This window comes from Chelmon rostratus, chromosome 10, assembly GCF_017976325.1.
Source record: "Chelmon rostratus isolate fCheRos1 chromosome 10, fCheRos1.pri, whole genome shotgun sequence".
NCBI lineage: Eukaryota > Metazoa > Chordata > Actinopteri > Chaetodontiformes > Chaetodontidae > Chelmon > Chelmon rostratus.
In genome coordinates this window covers 25,216,355-25,234,529 of record NC_055667.1, presented here as the reverse complement: position 1 = coordinate 25,234,529, position 18,175 = coordinate 25,216,355, and the positions used below count along the sequence as shown (strand labels likewise).

At 43.2% G+C, this 18,175-nt stretch overlaps 1 protein-coding gene across 4 annotated transcripts; it reads left to right on the top strand.

Annotated features, from left to right (window-relative positions):
* The first annotated feature begins 1,207 nt into the window (after positions 1–1,207).
* gdap1l1 (ganglioside induced differentiation associated protein 1-like 1) lies at positions 1,208–17,143 on the top strand. 4 transcript variants are annotated; one of them, XM_041946388.1, is made up of 6 exons: positions 1,208–1,387; positions 7,647–7,839; positions 12,443–12,616; positions 15,248–15,342; positions 16,595–16,709; positions 16,800–17,143. In XM_041946388.1, the coding sequence occupies exons 1-6, from the start codon at positions 1,208–1,210 to the stop codon at positions 17,141–17,143; spliced, it is 1,101 nt and encodes a 366-aa protein (XP_041802322.1). The 4 variants fall into 4 exon arrangements, with proteins under 4 accessions (XP_041802322.1, XP_041802321.1, XP_041802323.1 ...); XM_041946387.1 differs by having other exon boundaries at positions 1,208–1,388; positions 7,639–7,839; XM_041946389.1 differs by lacking the exon at positions 12,443–12,616.
* Positions 17,144–18,175: the final 1,032 nt, after the last annotated feature.

Here is an 18,175-nt window from a genome sequence, read left to right as displayed (position 1 = left end):
TAACCCACTAGAGTGGCATATTGACAGAATTTCAGTGGCTATTCAAAGCGTCATTCATCTGACAAATCAATTGTGATCGGCTTGATGTTCCACTCAGACTGTTGTTGTCTCCTCTGGCTGCTAGGCTTCATGGTGTCAGTCTGTGACTGAACTGTCTGTGGTCAGGTTGCATTGTGGGTAATGAAGGCACCAAAAAAGAGATATCTGCTGCATCATTTTGATTTTTGTTTTTATAAAAAAATTGTCCATCATAGGTCCAAAACTATTACAGGTGGACATTGGTGGAGACGTTGACTCTTTTAGAGGGAGAGGAAAGAAGAAAGTTGGACTTTTTCCTATTCTTTGCTTTTTTTGTGAAGAGTTGGACAGTTATTTAAATGGAAACATCAGAGGGACAGATGGGAAATATCTCCTCAGGGTAAATGTGACTGGTGACCTGAACTGGACTCTGTCTTCTTTGTAAGGGGTCACAAGACAAAAAAAATTGCAAAAGTGGCTTATTCTTTAAAAATGCATTGTAATTAATAAGTTTCTCCTGTTTTTTCATACAAAACCTTTGTCTGAAAACTTAATAGCAACTATTTATTTGATTTATCCATATGAGTAAAAAGTAGCCTCCAGGATTTCCCTCTGGAACATATAGTGTAACGCTGGCCTGCGCACTTCCCACCACTGAAATATAGGCCGACACACACGTTGCAAATATCTGCTGACATTTTCTTGTACTTTTTTTCGGTTGCACGTGATGACTTTTTTCATCCGGACGCGATTTACAGGAGTGGACCCCGACACGAGCCCTGTGCTCCGCGCGCTCCGTGTCCTTACTGGAGCCGCTTGACCTTCCGCTGAAACGCTCCCTCCGCCGCTCTCCAGCGCGCATGTTAGTGCGCAGCTGACCGCGTGATGCAGCACGGGCGCAGGTCGATTTAATTGTAAGTGCAGCAGCATGCTGTAGTAAGTGGCTATCTGCATGCTGGTTAGACTGTGCGGGTGTTTTTCATCTGGTTTCATTCGGAGGTGAAGCCGCTTTCAGCACCGGAGCTGTCCGAACCTGACGGATGCTGCCGCCGCGTGAGCCGATGCTGCTGCGCGCGAGCTGCTGAGATCCTCTCTCTCTCTCTCTCTCTCTCTCTCTCTCTCTCTCTCCTCTCCTCTCCTCTCCCTCCTCGCTCCTCTCCTCTCCTCCACACGCACAAAACGCTCTGTCATGGCGTCTTCCAACCATGTTACCCCCACCAACTGTAGCTGGTGGCCCATCTCAGCGATGGAGGAAGACGGCAAAATCACAGACGGGGAGGAGTGCGAAGAACCGACGGCAGAGCCCAAGCCCTTCAATAAAGACAGGCTGGTTTTGTACCACTGGACGCAGTCTTTCGCCTCCCAAAAGGTAAAAAAAAAAAAAAAAAAAAAAAAAGAGCAGAGCTTGAAAATGGAGGTGGCTCCACGTCTCTCTGCATGACATGATGCTACCAGCGTGGAGCTCCCTGTGTTTGTTTCTCTCTTGTGATCACAGCATGTTTTTTTGTGCATGTTTACTCCTGCACATTCCTCCGGAATACGAATACGATCCTGCAGCTGGGCAGATCTCCCATTCGAGACGCTCAGAAAAGCGCTGCAGCATGGGGCTCGTTTCCTCGACACATCGCTGGATTGGTGGTCAATATTCTGTTGTCTTTCATTCACCACTGCATAAATCACCCTTCATTTGTCATCAGCTTGCACCTTGTGTTGACATGTTGAAGCTGTTTTATCTCTGTGGCCACAACCTAGGTGCTCTGACACATGACATCCTAAATAATTGATTGATATGATGTGCAAAACAAACCAAAGGCCATCCTCCCCCTTCTGCAGCTGAATCACACCATATGTTGTTATGTCAATGGCTTCCTTAAGTCTTCCTTTGGTTACCTTGGCAGATACTCACCTGTACCTTTCCTATGAATTGAACATGTGAGGTAAACATGTTGTCTTCTGGCTATCAAGCTATTCAGAGCTCTGACAGCAGACAGTAATAATCAGTGTGAAGCTACATGAAGGCTTGTATGGGCTTTACTACACAATCAACATGTATATTAAAGGGCCACTCTACTCATATTACACACAAGGATCAGTTTGCTATCTTTAGGGGTACCACTCACCTGAAAACATAAAATGTATGATGTATTCTGTGGATCTGAGCAGAAAATAGCCCTCATGATGTCATAGTGATGTCAGGCTTGGATTCAAGACTTCAGTGTTTTTGCAGAACGTCTGTGTTCCTGGTGTGTAGAGTCTGTAAGATGTGGTCCTCACAAGGCGGGGAGGGTCTTATAGTGCTAACATCTGGGCTGAAGCTGCATTCTCGACTTGTTTTCAGGGTGTTTTTACTTTTCCTTTCTAAGACAAAGTGGCTCCACCACAGCGGCCGACACCTTCAACAAAGTTAGGCAACGCTTACTTTGCGAGCACAGAAAAACCACAGCTGGCATTAATATTTGAACAGATGTGGCAGTTTGTCGTCATGACATTTAATCTATATGATTCATGTACACAGACATGAATTTTCCAGTTTTTTCTTTCAAACCAACGTGTTTCAGGTTGAAGCATCTTTCGTGCCTGCACCACATTGTCACTGTTGTCCTCATTCTGCGGTCTGGTTAGCAATTATAAATAAGCAACATCTGGTTAGACTTTCAAAATAAAGCTTTCCGAGGAATTTGATCAGGTTTAAGGACTGAAACTCTTTGGTGTTGGTTTGGGTTAGAATAACGACTTCCTTCAAACAATCAATGCTGATTTATGGTTTCACACAGGAATCAAACACTGGTCTCCTGTGTGGAATTACCCATCGATCTGCCTCGTCTGCCTCCCTGTGACACTCTTTAAACTGCATCTTTATCTTACATTTATCCTTAACACTTTCAGAGTCATGCTGAATGTCCTGAAAAGACTTGAACATCGTGTCCACGTGCATGAATCTATACATTAAATTTGGTGACCGTCCTGATCCTGGCATGAAAACGGTGGTTGCTTACATCATCTTAGCTTTGTTTCGTCCATATCCATAAATTTCATCGTCACTCTCCTCTAAAGTTGTTATCCCAGCTCTGTATCTGTAGCCTCTGCTGCCTGAAAACGTCCTCTGTGTCCTGCTGTTCTTCGTAGAGCTGCAACAATTAGTCGCTTACTTGATGAGTTGTTGTAAAGAAAATGAATTGGCTGCTATTGTAATGATTGTTTCACTCGTGTTTAGTGTGAAAATGGTAAAAATTGTCTGGTTCCAGTTTCTTATGCATGAGGATTTGCAGCTTATATGATATGAAATGATATTTTTTTTGGACTGGTCAAACAAATCAAAAGTTCTGGGAAGTTGTGATGGGTGTTTTCCAACATTTTATTTCACATTTTATAGATTTAACTGTTAATTGAGAAAGTTACCTGCAGATCAATCCATTATAAAAGTAACTGTTAGCTATAAGACTCCTGATCACAGTCATGTTGGAGCTAGCTGCAGCCTGTGGGCGTATAAGCGTCAATGCCCTGTGGTCTTATGGGAAATGCTGTTTGTTAAATGTTGCTGAAAAAACAAATATTAAATAAATTATTGTAGACATTCTTTAAATCACCGTCCTTATTAAACATATGGAGTGAACACTGTGGATTTTTAGTTATTTATGCGATTACAAATGTCAGCAGGATGTTTGAATAAGGTTTTCTTCCTCGTGGAACAGAACTCTAAATTTCATTCTGGCTCTGTGTATAGAGCATTGCATTATGGGAAACGTAGGATCAGGTGTATGGAGAGCTTGACCCATACTAGGAGGTAAAAGTCAGGATATCTCATCTTCTGCTTCTTCCAGTTTGACCATTAAAAACTGATCGATTACTTATTTGAATCATATTTTAAAGCAAAGCATCAAGCATTATCTGGTTCTGTTTTTCAAAAGTAAGGATTTGCTTGAGTTTTTTCCGAATGTGAAAATAAGCAGAATCTCCTCTGATTTTTGGACTGAATCAAACATTTCATCTCTTTGGGTTTTAGAAAGTTGTGACGGGTATTTTTGACTTTATAGACCAAACAGTTCTTTTCTTCATCATAATTAACAGATGAATCAATAATGAAAGTAATCATTAGCCCTTGTGAGTTTCACTCTGCTTGTGTTTTGATCTTTTACACACCGTGCTATCGGATTGGTAAAATATTCTCATGCACCATCGCTGCCTGCATGCACTGTGAACAGCTTTAGCGCCGTCTCTGTGAACTGAAGGGTGGCGTTACAGTAGACTCATCTCCACTGTAGACCAACAACCTTGAGTCGATGCTCAGTCTCCTGTTGGTACGTCAGTTTTAAGGCTACGCCGTTGGCTCACAGCTGAGCTGCTGATTGTACCGTTGTCACTCAGCGGAGGGTAAACACCAGGATGGCTGTCATGATTATCACCTCAATCCCGGAGCTGGACAAGCTGAAGTGTCTTCACGCTGGCGTGTGACCGTGCTGTCAATGCACAGACTATAGACCGTGCAGCTTTAGAGCAACACACACAGATTTCAGTTGAATTTGCACAGCGATCCTGATTGTATTTGTTCATACAGTGGTGTATGACATTTGTTGTTATGCAAGCTGATGCGTGCTTTAAATGGCATTTCGGGGATAGCTTTTATGAGATTAAGAGGCCAAGCACTAGGTTGTCCACTCCGGCAGCATTGAACTGAACATTTTCTGCCTTAATATAACACAAATGATTGCAACGTGATTTCCTCAAAGTATCTGTGCAGCACCTTGAAAGATGGTGTTATATTTAGTCAATTTTGTGTGACTTGAAAACTCTTTCTCTAAAAATGAATCCTGCTCTAAACACTTTGGCAATGAGACACCGAAGTGACGAAGAAGACGGTAGCGTCATCAAATGTTCAGGGGGATTATTTACAAGTCTGTGTCTGCCTCAGCAAGTTCTTGAGGAGAGGGGGAAGTTGTGTCATTGAATATCTCCTGCACAACCCTTTATTCCCTCCTCAGAGGTTATAATGCTTTACGGCTAACTGCCACAGTACCTGTGCTCCCAGGGCTTGAAGTGGTTCATACAGTGTAGTCATCTAACTCACATGAGTGATGTATTGTGAACACAAGAGATATGATGAGGAAAGAGACAAATGGAGCTCAATACCCTGGAGTAACAGCACATTTAGAGGCCTCACAGATCAATACAACGCTGGCAATCTCAAGGCCTGCAGGTTGGAGATTTACACCTTCAACACACCTTCTGTGAGGCTGTAACACCGCTGTGCAGGGCAGTGTGCCTGCGATGATCCTGACAGTCATTTAAGAATTAGCTTCATGTATGTTAAAATATTACAAATCAAAGTCCTGCATTCGAAACCCGACTCAAGGAAAAGTACAAAAAGTATCGGCAGTAAAAGTTCTCATTCTGCAGAAAACTGTACAGTCGAGGTGCAGCTAGTTTTAACTACTTTGTATACAGTAATATATATATACATCCAGGGGGTCCAAAGGGGTGGCCAGAGAGTCCCCCATACCAGAGTCAGAAGGTGATACTGGAGGTATGTTGGCTTGCCAGGATCATGGATGCATCACTGGGCCGACTGGGTAAATGACCAGAGCCTCTGTGTGACACCACTGTTAACATTTCCTGTTGGTAAGTTAACGACTACAACAAGACACAAAAAGACCAGAAAGAGACACCAAAACAACTAGAAATACATTTAAAGTGACTACACAGAGACACAGCTGTTTTGTAGGGATGGAGGCCTTCATCATGTCTGTGTGCAGGGACCTGTTAAAATTTCTCCATGTCTGTAACCTTTTGCAGTTATGAATAGCAGCTTTTTATTGATATTATCTAATTTTAGGACATTTAATGCTGTTTGTTTTGGCATTCATTTATTACACTGAATAAATACATCGTGTACAGTTTATTCTTGCCAAAAAACGGAGTCTTAACACATTTTTACTCATTTCACAAACGTGCCCCCCTGCCTCCAAAGGGTCACAATCAATTTCTGGGGGACTGTGAGATAATTAATGTGGCAGGCAAAAATCTGTTAAAACTATTTGTATTTAATTTTGTCTCTCTCCTGTCTAGTCATGATCCTTTACCTCTTTGGACCTCAAACAAAACCCTGTGAGAAGCTGGTAGAACTGCTGACTAACTAGCTAAGTAGCTGTTATTAGACATCTGAAACGTGACAAGGGGCCTCAACTAGACACTGTTTTGTGGGGTCTCAAGCCAAAAAGTACGGGAACCACTCGTTTAATCTTTATTTCATAAGATTATCATATGTTTTTATGTAAAATCTTAATCCGTCAGCTGAACGTGGTAGAGTGCTTGAAATTTTTGTTTATGTGCATTACTTGAGTACATCTACTTATTCCTCTCAGTACTGTTGACAGCAGACGTAGTTTAAAGGTCCAGTGTGCAGGATTTAGTTGCATCCAGCGCTGACGTCGCAGATTGCAACCAACTGACCACCCCTCGCTTCGCCCTCCCCTACGTTGGCCAGAAACACGGCGGTGCAACATGCTCTGTAGATATAAAGAGTTCATTCTAATGTGACAAAGACACGACTCCTTATTTTCAGGTGATTTTACACTGAAGGAAACACAATCATGAACTTTATATTCCATTTCTGCCAACAGATCCTGAAGTTACTGTATGTTGTTCAGTAGCACGAGTTTATTTTGTGCCTTGCAAGCAGCTGAACTATTTGGCATCGCTGCTCAGGAGTGACTAATAATATTATATAACAAACTGTGGTTGCAGCATTACGTGTTGTTGTTGTGGGCATCGCAGGGGGACACCTCAGCAGCCTAAGACCTGAAACATTCAACTGTTTTATATTGAAACTGAAATGATTTCGTGCGTAACAGTTGTGCACTGATGGAGATTTTAAAAAGCTTTTCACTGTTTGCAGCTGCATTCACACATTTGTCCGAACCTGTGGTCCTGTTGTAATTGCTCTGCTCGTGTTACTAAATCACTCTTTTTTTATTTCATTACACCGTGTCTGACCATGTTCAGCAAAACTCCCATTTTGCTCGTCCTCCTAAGCAGCCAAATGTAGCACTTTATACCCCAAGTGTCATCTCCTTTCATTAATCTTATTCCCACTAATAGCTCTCCGTGGACCTTGGCTTATCCTTCATCCCTGTAGCGATGGATCCTGACTGTCCTGGAAGGCTTTTGCTCAAACTTGAGCACGCTGTAAAGCATCTCACTATTCTGCCAGACCACACAAACATTTCAGCTGAGCCTTTTTATTCTGTACAGCACCAGCACAATAACTTTTTATGTCATAGAGAACTGAAGCTATTAGCCGGCGTGCTTAGCTTTGGTAATGCTGCAGTGACTCTTTTCAACAACAGAAAAATTATGTTTGTTGTGCAATGTTTGTGTTTGACTTCAGATAACATGGATCATCAATCTTCCTCCTGTTTTTGTATTTCAAGGTCTTGGTTATGTTTTCAAAGGAGCAAAATGTTCCCACTTCTCCCTCTGCATATTGTTTCATACAAACGCTCACATGTAAATTGGTTCATGATAGAAGAAAAGGTGTGTCGTGTTCAGAGTGCAACAAAAAGAGAGATGTGGTGGAAAGCTGCAATAATTAAATCCCTTTAATGTCTCATCTTTCCTGCGTGTAATTGCAGGTGCGTCTCGTCATTAACGAGAAGGGTCTGGTCTGCGAGGAGAGGGATGTGAGCTTGCCGCTGCAGGAGCACAAGGAGCCGTGGTTCATGAGGCTGAACCTGGGGGAGGAGGTGCCCGTCTTCCTCCACGGGGACACCATCATCAGCGACTACAACCAGATTATAGATTACCTGGAGAAAAACTTCGTGGGAGGTATGGCGCAGTAATAATGTGGTTCCCATTTTATGATGCTGTCTTCCCTTCACTTTAAAATTGGAGTTTTAAACTTTGAGTTTAAAAGCATGATTGAAAGCACAGACAGATTACCCCCGCTAAACCCCTCCCCTGACAGCATTTGTCCAATAATAGCTCAGCATGACAGGTCTGTCAAGCTTTGGATTTGTCTGCATGCTGAAGTTCTGCAGCAACGCTTTTTAGTCTTTCCAAAACTAAACACACAATATTTGTTGTGTTAATGTGCTCTGACATGAGCTGTAATGGTTAGCATGTCTGGCTAACTATTTTAATGCCTGCAGTAGTAACTGACCAAACCTCCGAAGTGAAGGAGCATCATTACTGCATCAGTGACGGGGGTTACAGGTTATGTTCAACAGCTCCGTTCATGACTAACATCCACTGAGCAGTATTTCCCCTCTAAGTGGAAGACAGTCCTAGATGCTAGGCTCACGTTAGCGGTTTTGTCCTGCTCTTTATTGGGCTTTGGGATGTTTACACTCCAGCAGCTCCAGCAAAACCTGTTACCAGAGCAACCAGCATTGCAAGAACAGTTGCTGTTTCTTTGCCGATGCCTTCTGCACGGTTCATGGAAATGGACTTCAGTCCTGGAACATGCAGCTTTAGCTTCAGTCTTTTCGTACGATGCCATGTTTATAGCCATCACCTGCATATTTAATGCTCCTTTTTACAAGATGTCTGTTTTATAACCAACTGAAAACATTAAAAAGTCAGCTGCAGGCAGCATTTTCTACCAGCTCATCGGTCTTAGTTTAATTAGCTAACTAGTTACAGCTGATAAAATCTGCCAGCGTTCAGGTGGGAAAGCTGATGATTGCTGGCTAAAAATAAGAAGTCTGCTTTTGTGAGCTTCTGTCTGGAATCAAGGACACATTGTCCCTGTAACAGGCTGTGGTTTTAGTGGTGTATTTGTGAAACGATCATGTCATCAATTGATCTACTACAAACCAATTGACACACATTTAAGCGAGGGTTTTCAGGGGCAGTTTCCCAGTTTACCCTGCTGCTAATTCAGCGTTGCTCAAGAGCTTCAGAAAAAAATTTCCCAGTTTGTGAAGCTTCGATAGCAAAGACAATCGGAAGCCATCGGAGGCCATCTGTCGTCCTTGTACACTGTGTGTCGGTGTGTAGTGTACTGTGAAACTCTGTAAGTCATTGCAACAGTGTCTTTGCACCAATGTCACAAAGATGAGCTCCTCTGATTAGATTAGATGAAACTGGAGTGATCCCTGTGGGGAAATTCCAAAGTCCAACAAAGAAATATGTGAAATGTGCATTATGAGGCAGTGACTCAGATTCAGGCAGTCGTCCACTGCTTTTCCAAGAGTAAGCAAACGTTAAGATGCATGCTCTGAATCCTGTGATCTGTGTTACACTGACTGTCTGTGGGTGGCGTGTCCTATAGAGTCATCAGCTGAGACATTACGCTGTTATGTAACGTCCTGGGAGCCTCAAACCAGTAAAGGCCTGAGGGATGCTGGCCAATAACTGGAGAACTCCCTTGTCTTCATTTAGTTTGTGGTCACTTGCTCGGAGCAGCGATGCTTGAAAGCTTTGCAGAAGATCTGGTTGACTGCTCGCTCAGTAATGAAAGGCTAGAAGGCAATAACGGACTCTGGTGTTTGAGGTCATGTTCTCATTCAGACCCATTTGTTTTGGCTATTTGATATTGTGCTGCATGCAGGTAATTGCATTAATCTCTATTAGAACAAGTTCTTCTGAAGTTGTCCAAGAATCTGCAGCTGTTGAGTTTCCACCGTGTAATGAAACAGCTCAGTTGTTTTGTATTTTGGTCTGTTGAACGTTAAATGAATCCACCACATGTTTTAAAACCAGACCTCAAGCTGGACATGCTTTTAGCCAGAAGTCAATCTGCTGGATAAGACTTACGGACATGCTTTTTCTCTGCGTGTAAATCCCTAATGAATGCTGGCAACGTGGGCTGCAGCTGGCCTGCAAAGTGCAGATGTCTCAGGAAAGAGACTCTTATACCAGTACAGAGCTGCGTGGTGCCAACTCAGACTGCTTCACAGAGCTGTTGAGATGTAGCACCACTGTGTGAAAACTGTTCAATCGGACAGTCAGGGCCTCAGTTATGTCATATTCTGTGGTGGGCATCTCAGTCTGTTCGAACGTCGGGTTGTTCTTCAGATGGGTTTAGTTGCTGAGGTGTGATTTTCACCCCACTGCTGCTGCAGACCACCTCGATGACCGCTGCACGGCATGCCCAGGTCTGCATGCCGTCCCTGGGACTGATTACTCAGCTTTCTGGAGCTCTGCCAGGTGCAACTCCACCCTTCGCAAGCATCCCGGAGCATCCTCAAGCAGCCAACTGATTATCGGTGTTTTGTCAGCGGTGCCGTCCCTGTGTTTGGCTGGCTGTGACCCTGCACAGAGATAAAAGCTCACTCTGCTCCGCTAACCTGTCTCATCCTTAACACTGAGTCTCAGCAGCAGGTCATTAAGTTGAACATCCTCCCAGGCATGCAGCATGTAGCCAGCATGCTGAGTGCTAGCACAAGAATGAGGACAGCAAAATATAAAAGCTGGTCCCTCCAATAATAACTGCAGGAAGTTCCTCCGCCCAGCCAACAAATAGTCCAGCACATTTTTAGCAGCGATTTAACAAACAATATACATGTTAATTAGTGAGAGTTGCTGGAGGGTGCGCTACCCTTGGGCAGAGCCAGGCAAGTTGTCATCTCATGTTTCAAGTCTTTCTGCTAAGCTAAGCTAACCAGCTGTTGGCTCATACTTAAAGGGACACGCCACCAATTTTACTCACAAGATCAGCAGATTATTCGTAATGAGATGCTGCGCAGCCTGTGCAAACATCTCTTCTGGTTCTGGAGGAGTTTTGTCCAGTTTGAGAAAATAATTCATACTGATGTGATCAAAATGATCTGAGATTACAAAGTTACACAGAAATGTTATAAAATACACTGAAAAAACAGTAAAAAAAATAAAATAAAGTCTGGCAAAAGCTGACAAACACCATCAAATTACAGTAAAATAACCCTTTAGTTTGTTACGTTCTGGGGATTTTTAAAGGACCCACAATGCCACACTCAGACAGAAACCAGGAGACCAGAGAAAGTCAATAGCTTTAATGAGTCTTGTGCAAACAGACGATCACAGAACTCAGAGGTGGAACAGCCGGAGAAGTGTTGAATCCAATACGCACTGAAGACAGCGACAGGGAAAGGCATGAGCTGAGCCAGGTGGGGGCTGCACACCTGAGCGCAGGCAACACACAGACCCACCAAGCGCTGAGATATGTTCAGAGCTCGGTCGCTACCACACAGACGAACAGATGGACACTGGGTGAGGCGCCGCTGCTTAAATACTGTGTCGGCAGGTGAGTCTAGATTGCTTGATGGAGGGCAGCTTTGCTCAGGAGGAGAGGAGGCCGGACCCTACCTGTCGCCACGCCCCGCAGTGAGGCAAACTCAGACATGACAGACAGACAGGGGACAGACAGGAGGGGAAACACAAAGATTCAATGAGGACTAAGGAGGAGAAACTGTGGCGCCCCACATAGTTAGCGTGCAGAGAATTTTTGCTAAGATGGAAAAATATTTACTATAGACTTTCTCTCCATTTCTTAGAATCAGAATTGTCTCAACTTTATCGGGAAGCTTATGGGGACATACAAGGAATTTGACTCTGCGACCAAAAAACCCCCCAAACAAAACTTAACATCTCTAGATTGTTGAACAAATGTATAAATCTTCAAACAAAAAAAAGGAAAATATTGCAGAAATAGAGACTTTATGATGTGGAAGACTCATAAAGTGATGAGTTGCATTATGGGAAATGTAGTATCCACAGTTCTTGGTGTTTGACCCCCAGAGACAAAATGCTGGTTCATCTCGTGCAGCTTCAGTTTTTAATTTTGACTCGTTTAAATTTGACTGCACTCGTCTTCTCATCTAACTCTCAACAAGAAAGCAAATAAGCGTGTTTCCCAAAATGTGGAACTATTCCTTTAACGTGAGCAGATAAATAGAACAGATCAGGCCAGTGGGGGATTGGTGCAACAAGCTTACAGCGGAGCCTCATTAACCCGTGGCCTCATGTTGCTGTGCTTATTGTGTTTTTGTTCATCTGGATTGTCCTTGAATCTCATCTCGCGGGGTTACACAGTGTTTATAGCCCGGACACGTCTGCTCCTCTGTTCAGTGTGAATTCTCAGAGGCTTGTTTGTCTCCAGGAGATTTTTTTTTTCAAATTGCTTCAGTATTATTTGAATGTCGGGCTTTGTGAAACATGAGCGGTGGAGTCTGTTAGCAGGTTGCTATGCTGTTTCTATCTGAGAGCTGGAGCACTGAGGATTGTGTTTTTTTGGGGATGTGTAACAGCAAGCTTAGTAACGGCTGCTTAGAAATCTGACAAGTTTATGAAAATATACCAAGATTATGAGTGTGCAGCTGTCTCTACATTCAGTGTCGCTGCTTTGTTTGCACGTTACGTCGAACCTGCATGTCCTCAGAGAGCCAGGAGACAGCTCTGAGCTACATATAGATGTTTTCCTGTTTTCATGCCTGCGTCTCGCCCGCAGACACGGTGGCTCAGCTGATCCCTGATGCGGATTCGCCTCTCCACGAGCGTGTGCAGCAGTACCGTCAGCTACTGGATGGCCTGCCCATGGACGCTTACACACACGGCTGCATCCTCCATCCAGAGCTCACCACCGACTCTATGATCCCAAAGTACGCCACCGCAGAAATACGTAGTAAGTGAAACCGTATTGTGTGGGAGTGAGTGTTTAGAGTTCTGCATCGAATACAAGAAGAACAGAGGGGGTTGTAGTTTGGAGTGGATTCAAATCAACAGAAAAATCATAAAACATTAATATAATGGATCTGAATTCAAGTAAAATAAAACCAAACTCAAGTCAAGCAAGATTTTAAGGACTATATTTAATGTTTTGGAACATTTATTTGCTTTCTTGTAATCTCAGAAAAGTCCCTCCTGCACTTTTGAATGGATTAAACAAGATCTATATTAATTTCAAAGGTGTTTTTTGTTATCTTTGGACTAACCATTTTCAGTCTTTGTGCAAAGCTAAGCTAACCAGCTGCAGCTTCATATTCACAGAACACGTGCGAGAATCTTCTCATCCAACTCTAAAGAAAGCAAATAATCGCATTTCCTTAAAAAAATCTAACACAGTTACTTTCAATGATGTTCCTGACTCAAGCAGCCTGATTTCCTCTGGTAGAGTCCTGTGTCCGAAGTCGTGACTCCATAACAGATCAAATAGCTCTGCTCTGAGATCTCATACCGGGAACACAAAAACACAAAGAAACAAAGATCTGAAATAGCTTTCCCTGAGGTGCTAATCAGAGATGCCAAATAAAACAGCTTTTAAAGGTCCAGTGTGTGGGATTTAGAGGATCTATTGGCAGAAATGGAATATTATATAAAGAACTACGTTTTCATTAGTGTATAATCACCTGAAAATTAGCAACTTTAGAATGAGCTCTTTGTATCTACAGAGGGAGCAGTTCCTCTGGAAGGTCCACATGTGACCCATGAGACCCACAAGGCGATTTATACAAAACTAGACAGAAAGTTTTTTTATCTGCGATCAAAGAAAATAACATAAAACAACAGGCTGGTGGTCCTGAAACGCAGTGAGCATGTAACAGTGATGACATGCATCATGATGAGAAAAGAAAAAGCAGACATGGAGTGTCTCGCTTCCCCAGAGAAATGGACGAATGATTATTTCTCTGTTGAAGGAAAAGTGGAGTCAGTGAGTTAGTTTGTGGGGACGAGCTCTCAGAGTCACTACAGCTTCAAACATGCAAAACTGGATGAGCCGCAAGAACAAGTCTGACTTTGACTCTGAGCGTCCTGCGAGCAGCTTTCACAGACCACATTCAGACAGAGACTCGGTTATACAGGCAGGTTTGTGGTGAGCGAGCTGGGACCTCCTTCAGAAGGTGACTCTGTGACAGAGAGCCTTGCTGCTGCTGTGGAGATGCCAACATCACACAAAGTCAAGCTGGTCCAAAGTGGCAGTTTGTAGAAAACCCACCTGTGAGTAGCATCATCATCATCATCATCATCACTACCAACTGACATCAAATGCTTCACCAAAGAGAAGCAGTTCCAGCCGTCACAGAGGTTGATGTGATATATGTGTTCAATAATTTAGTGTGACCCTCGAAGGACGTTTGAAAAAATGGCCTTTGATGAGAAAAAGGTTCCCCACACACACCTGGAAGGGGAGGGTGAGGGGATTCAGGGAAGGGGTGTTCAGTTGGTTGCAATCTGCAACCTCACCACTAGATGCCACTAAATCCTGCACACTGGACAAAAATAAATAGCAGGAACTGGACGTCTCTCATCAGTCAGGAGCTCTTGGACAGGACAGAGTCTATGAGACGTCATCCTGTTCCTAAAAAGACCCGGTGTGAGACTCTCAGTGGAGAGCAGGACCAGATCCCGGAGTGACCGGAAACAGAAGGCGCCACAAATTCAGCTGAAGCCACTGAAGTGTGTGTAACACGCAAAGACACACAGTGCTCACAGAGGCACGTCGTGCTGTGCGCTGATGCAGCATGATTTCATGTGACAGCGTGCTCTGCTGCATTTCACAATGCATGTTCACACACGTTTAATATTCGGAGTAGATGATGTGTGTCTATGAGTGTGTGTGGTGTGTTAGTAACATGGTTCTTTGTACCATTACAGAGGTTTGAATCTTTTATCAGCAACAATGAGAAGCTATGTAAAGTATAATATTTATTTATGAGACGTGAAGGTTTGTTTTTGCCTCATTTTCCATGTGTATTTTTATTTTTGATGCATCATATGAATGGATTTCAGTGTTTTCAACTCGCTAATCTGAGCATTTACAAGCTCTCGAGGTTGAGTGAGCTTCAACTTTGGGACCAACTAGGCTCCGAAAGCAAAAACAACAGCCAGGCATTATGGATGCAAAGCTATTCATCTTCTTTGCAGCATTTTCCACATCATCAACAAACAAATCCCTGTTTTTATGGGCTCGACGTGATTAGCATGCGGTGCAATTTGACGCTACTCAATACAAAAAAGCCCTGAGCTCAGCACACTGTAGTGATGCCAGATTTACACACCTCAACAGCTGATATCAGGCCTCCCAGTTTGAACTGCAGTGCTCTCTCCATCCATCCATCGATCATCCAGTGAAACTCTGGTCTGCGTAGTTTCTGTAAACTCTATGTGAGTGTATGTGGTCAACAGTGCAACAGTGTGGCTCACTGGTGTGTTTTGAATAGTTTTTGATCACCAGTGCAGCTCTGAGGCAAAGAGGAGGAAGATCAAGACACGATGTATGTGTTGTGTGTGTGTGTGCGTGTGTGTGTGTCTTCAGGACACCTGGCCAACGCTGCGACAGAGCTGATGAAGTTGGACCATGAAGAGCCTCAGCTGACAGAACCGTACCTGTCCAAGCAGAAGAAGCTCATGGTGAGTGTAGAGCACATTCATGAGATTGAAACCTGTTAATCTATTTCTGGATTCATCCAAAACTTTCATTATTTAAAAAAGACTAATGATGGAATTAAAGGATAACTTTCGTTTTTTACAACCTGGACCTTATTTCTAGCATTAAATACGACCATTTACTCACCCAGACAACTTTGGTGGAATTTGGAGTCGTTTTGAAGAAATTAGCTCCAGAGGAGCGGCACGTATATCCGTATAATGCGAGTACTCGGGGCATCCATGCGCAGCCTCTATATAACGCATAATCTGCGGCGAAACTCGTTCATATTCCAATATTTTGTTATGATATGCTGGTGCTATTCCCCTCTGAGCCCGTGGTGGCATGTTATCAACATCCGGCGTCTCTAGACAACTACCTCTGACGTGGATGATGTCATTACCGAACGCCAGGCGCTGCGAGCAGCCAGCCACAACACGGCTAACTCTGCAGCGGTCGGCTACGAATACGCAATAACGAACCATAGCTGTGCCAAACTACAGCTAAACTAGCCGAACGACTCCAAATGCCACCAAAGTTGTCTGGGTGAGTAAATGGTCGTATTTAATGCTACAATTAAGGTCCAGGTTGTAAAAAACGAAAGTTATCCTTTAAGGCAGTTCAGTGGCTTTTAAGGGATAAATTAATGGACTGTAATAATTAAGGTTGTTAGTTGATTAATTTCAAGTTTAAGAGTTTTTTTAAAGGGGCAAAAATTAAAAACTTAACTTAAAATTTATTATAAAACCATCCTTATATTTATACCTTCTGAGCACACATGTTTCAGTTTAGGGGAAAGTTCAGGTAAGGGGATTAACGCCTTAAAATTTGGGAGGTATTCTCCCAAATTTGGCCTTTGAACCCCTGAAATGACATATGTAAAAAAGGTGATTAAGGTCAAGGTGCACATTAAAAGATAAGATAAAAAAAGGTAAGACTTTATTAAAAGGTACCTATATTACCTTTTATTTCTGAATTTTAACAGGCTGTTACAGTTTAAAACCCCTTAATATTTACCATCAATTTAACCCAAAGCTTGGCTTTAACATCATTAATAAGGTGATTTGGTAAATATTAGCAGCTAAGCATCAGCATCACTGCTAGCATATTAGCATTTAGCTTCTGCTCAAGTGCAGCCTCAGAGAGGCGGCAGTGTGGTTGTAGACTCTGAAGGCAGCTTGTTTCGACCTCCGGGGATTTAAGTATTTTTTTGTCTTTTTTGAAAATGTTTGTCAGGCAAAAATCTTGGACCACGATAACGTGAACTACCTGAAGAAAATTCTGGGGGAGTTAGCCATGGTTTTAGATCAAGTGGAGGCTGAACTGGAAAAAAGAAAACTAGAGTATCAAGGTATGTCCAAACCATTATCATCACCTCCAGACCATCAAATATTTGAAATATTTCCACCGACGTGTTCATGTGCTTTCCATTCGATTGCAGGTCAGAAGTGTGAGTTGTGGCTATGTGGACCTGAATTTACACTAGCTGATGTCTGCCTCGGAGCCTTGTTGCACAGGCTCAAGTTCTTGGGACTTTCTAAGAAATACTGGGAGGACGGCAGCCGACCCAACGTGCAGTCCTTTTTCGTGCGTGTGCAAAAACGCTACGCTTTCCGCAAGGTCTTGGGCGACATCCACACGACCCTCCTGTCGGCGGTCCTACCCAACGCCTTCCGGATGGTAAAAAAGAAGCCGCCGTCCTTCTTCGGGGCCTCTTTTCTCATGGGCTCGCTGGGAGGGATGGGCTACTTTGCCTACTGGTATTTAAAAAAGAAATACATGTAGTGAATGCCCTCTTGTTGTGTTCAATGTCTGTGTATTTGTGTGATGTTTCAACTTTTCTGTAATGTTTTATGACTGCAGGAAAACATAATGAATCTATATAGAGAACACTATTACTTACCTGGGTGAACAAAGAATATTAAAACATTCCATAATAAGACATTCTTGACAGCACATTTTCTGGTAATCAAGGCCTTCATCGAGTTTATTTTGTGGCAACTTGCCGCTCACGTGCCGGCGAGTCCTTGTTCAACTTTTGTTGGAGGCATGCATCAGGTCCACTTATACTGAAAACTTAAAGTAGAAACCCAGACAAAACGTTAAACACAGTAACACCAACAGGGGTTGACTGACCTTCGCATGCCACTATTATAGTCATTACTCATACCTGCTCGTCACTCCTCCATCAGCCTGAGGTTTAACCAGTAAAACCAAAGGAAAATGTACATGACAAATACTCTCTGATAAGTGCTGTGCTGCCAGAAACTGCCACAAGAAATGATGAAAGGATGGAGGAAAACTTTAAAGGAGGAGCTCAACATCTTGGGAAATTCATTAAATCATTTCTTTGCTGAGAGTTTAGGTCGATACCGCTCTCGTGTCTGTCTGGTAATATGATGCTACGGCCAGGGGATGGTTAGCTTAGCCTAGCATAAAGACTGGAAACAGATGGAAGTAGCTAGCCCAGCTATGTCCAAGCGTAAGCAGACCTGCCTACCAGCACCTCTAATGCTCACTAATTAACATGTTATGTCTCGTTGGTTTGGGACATGAGCTTTGGAGGTGCTGATTGGCAGACGAGCTGTTTCTGATTACATCCAATCACAGCGCAAAGCATCCATTTTCTGTAAAATATGAACCCAAACATTTCTGAAAAACCCAAAAGGCCGTTTAACAAGACTTACTGCTGTTCTGAAGGCATCATGGCTGTATGCCAAGTTTGTGGCCAGCTAGCAGCTGGCTAGCTTAGCTTACTGGAAACAAGGGGAAACAGCAGGCACCAGTTGGCCCAAATATTTGCACAATGCAAAAGAC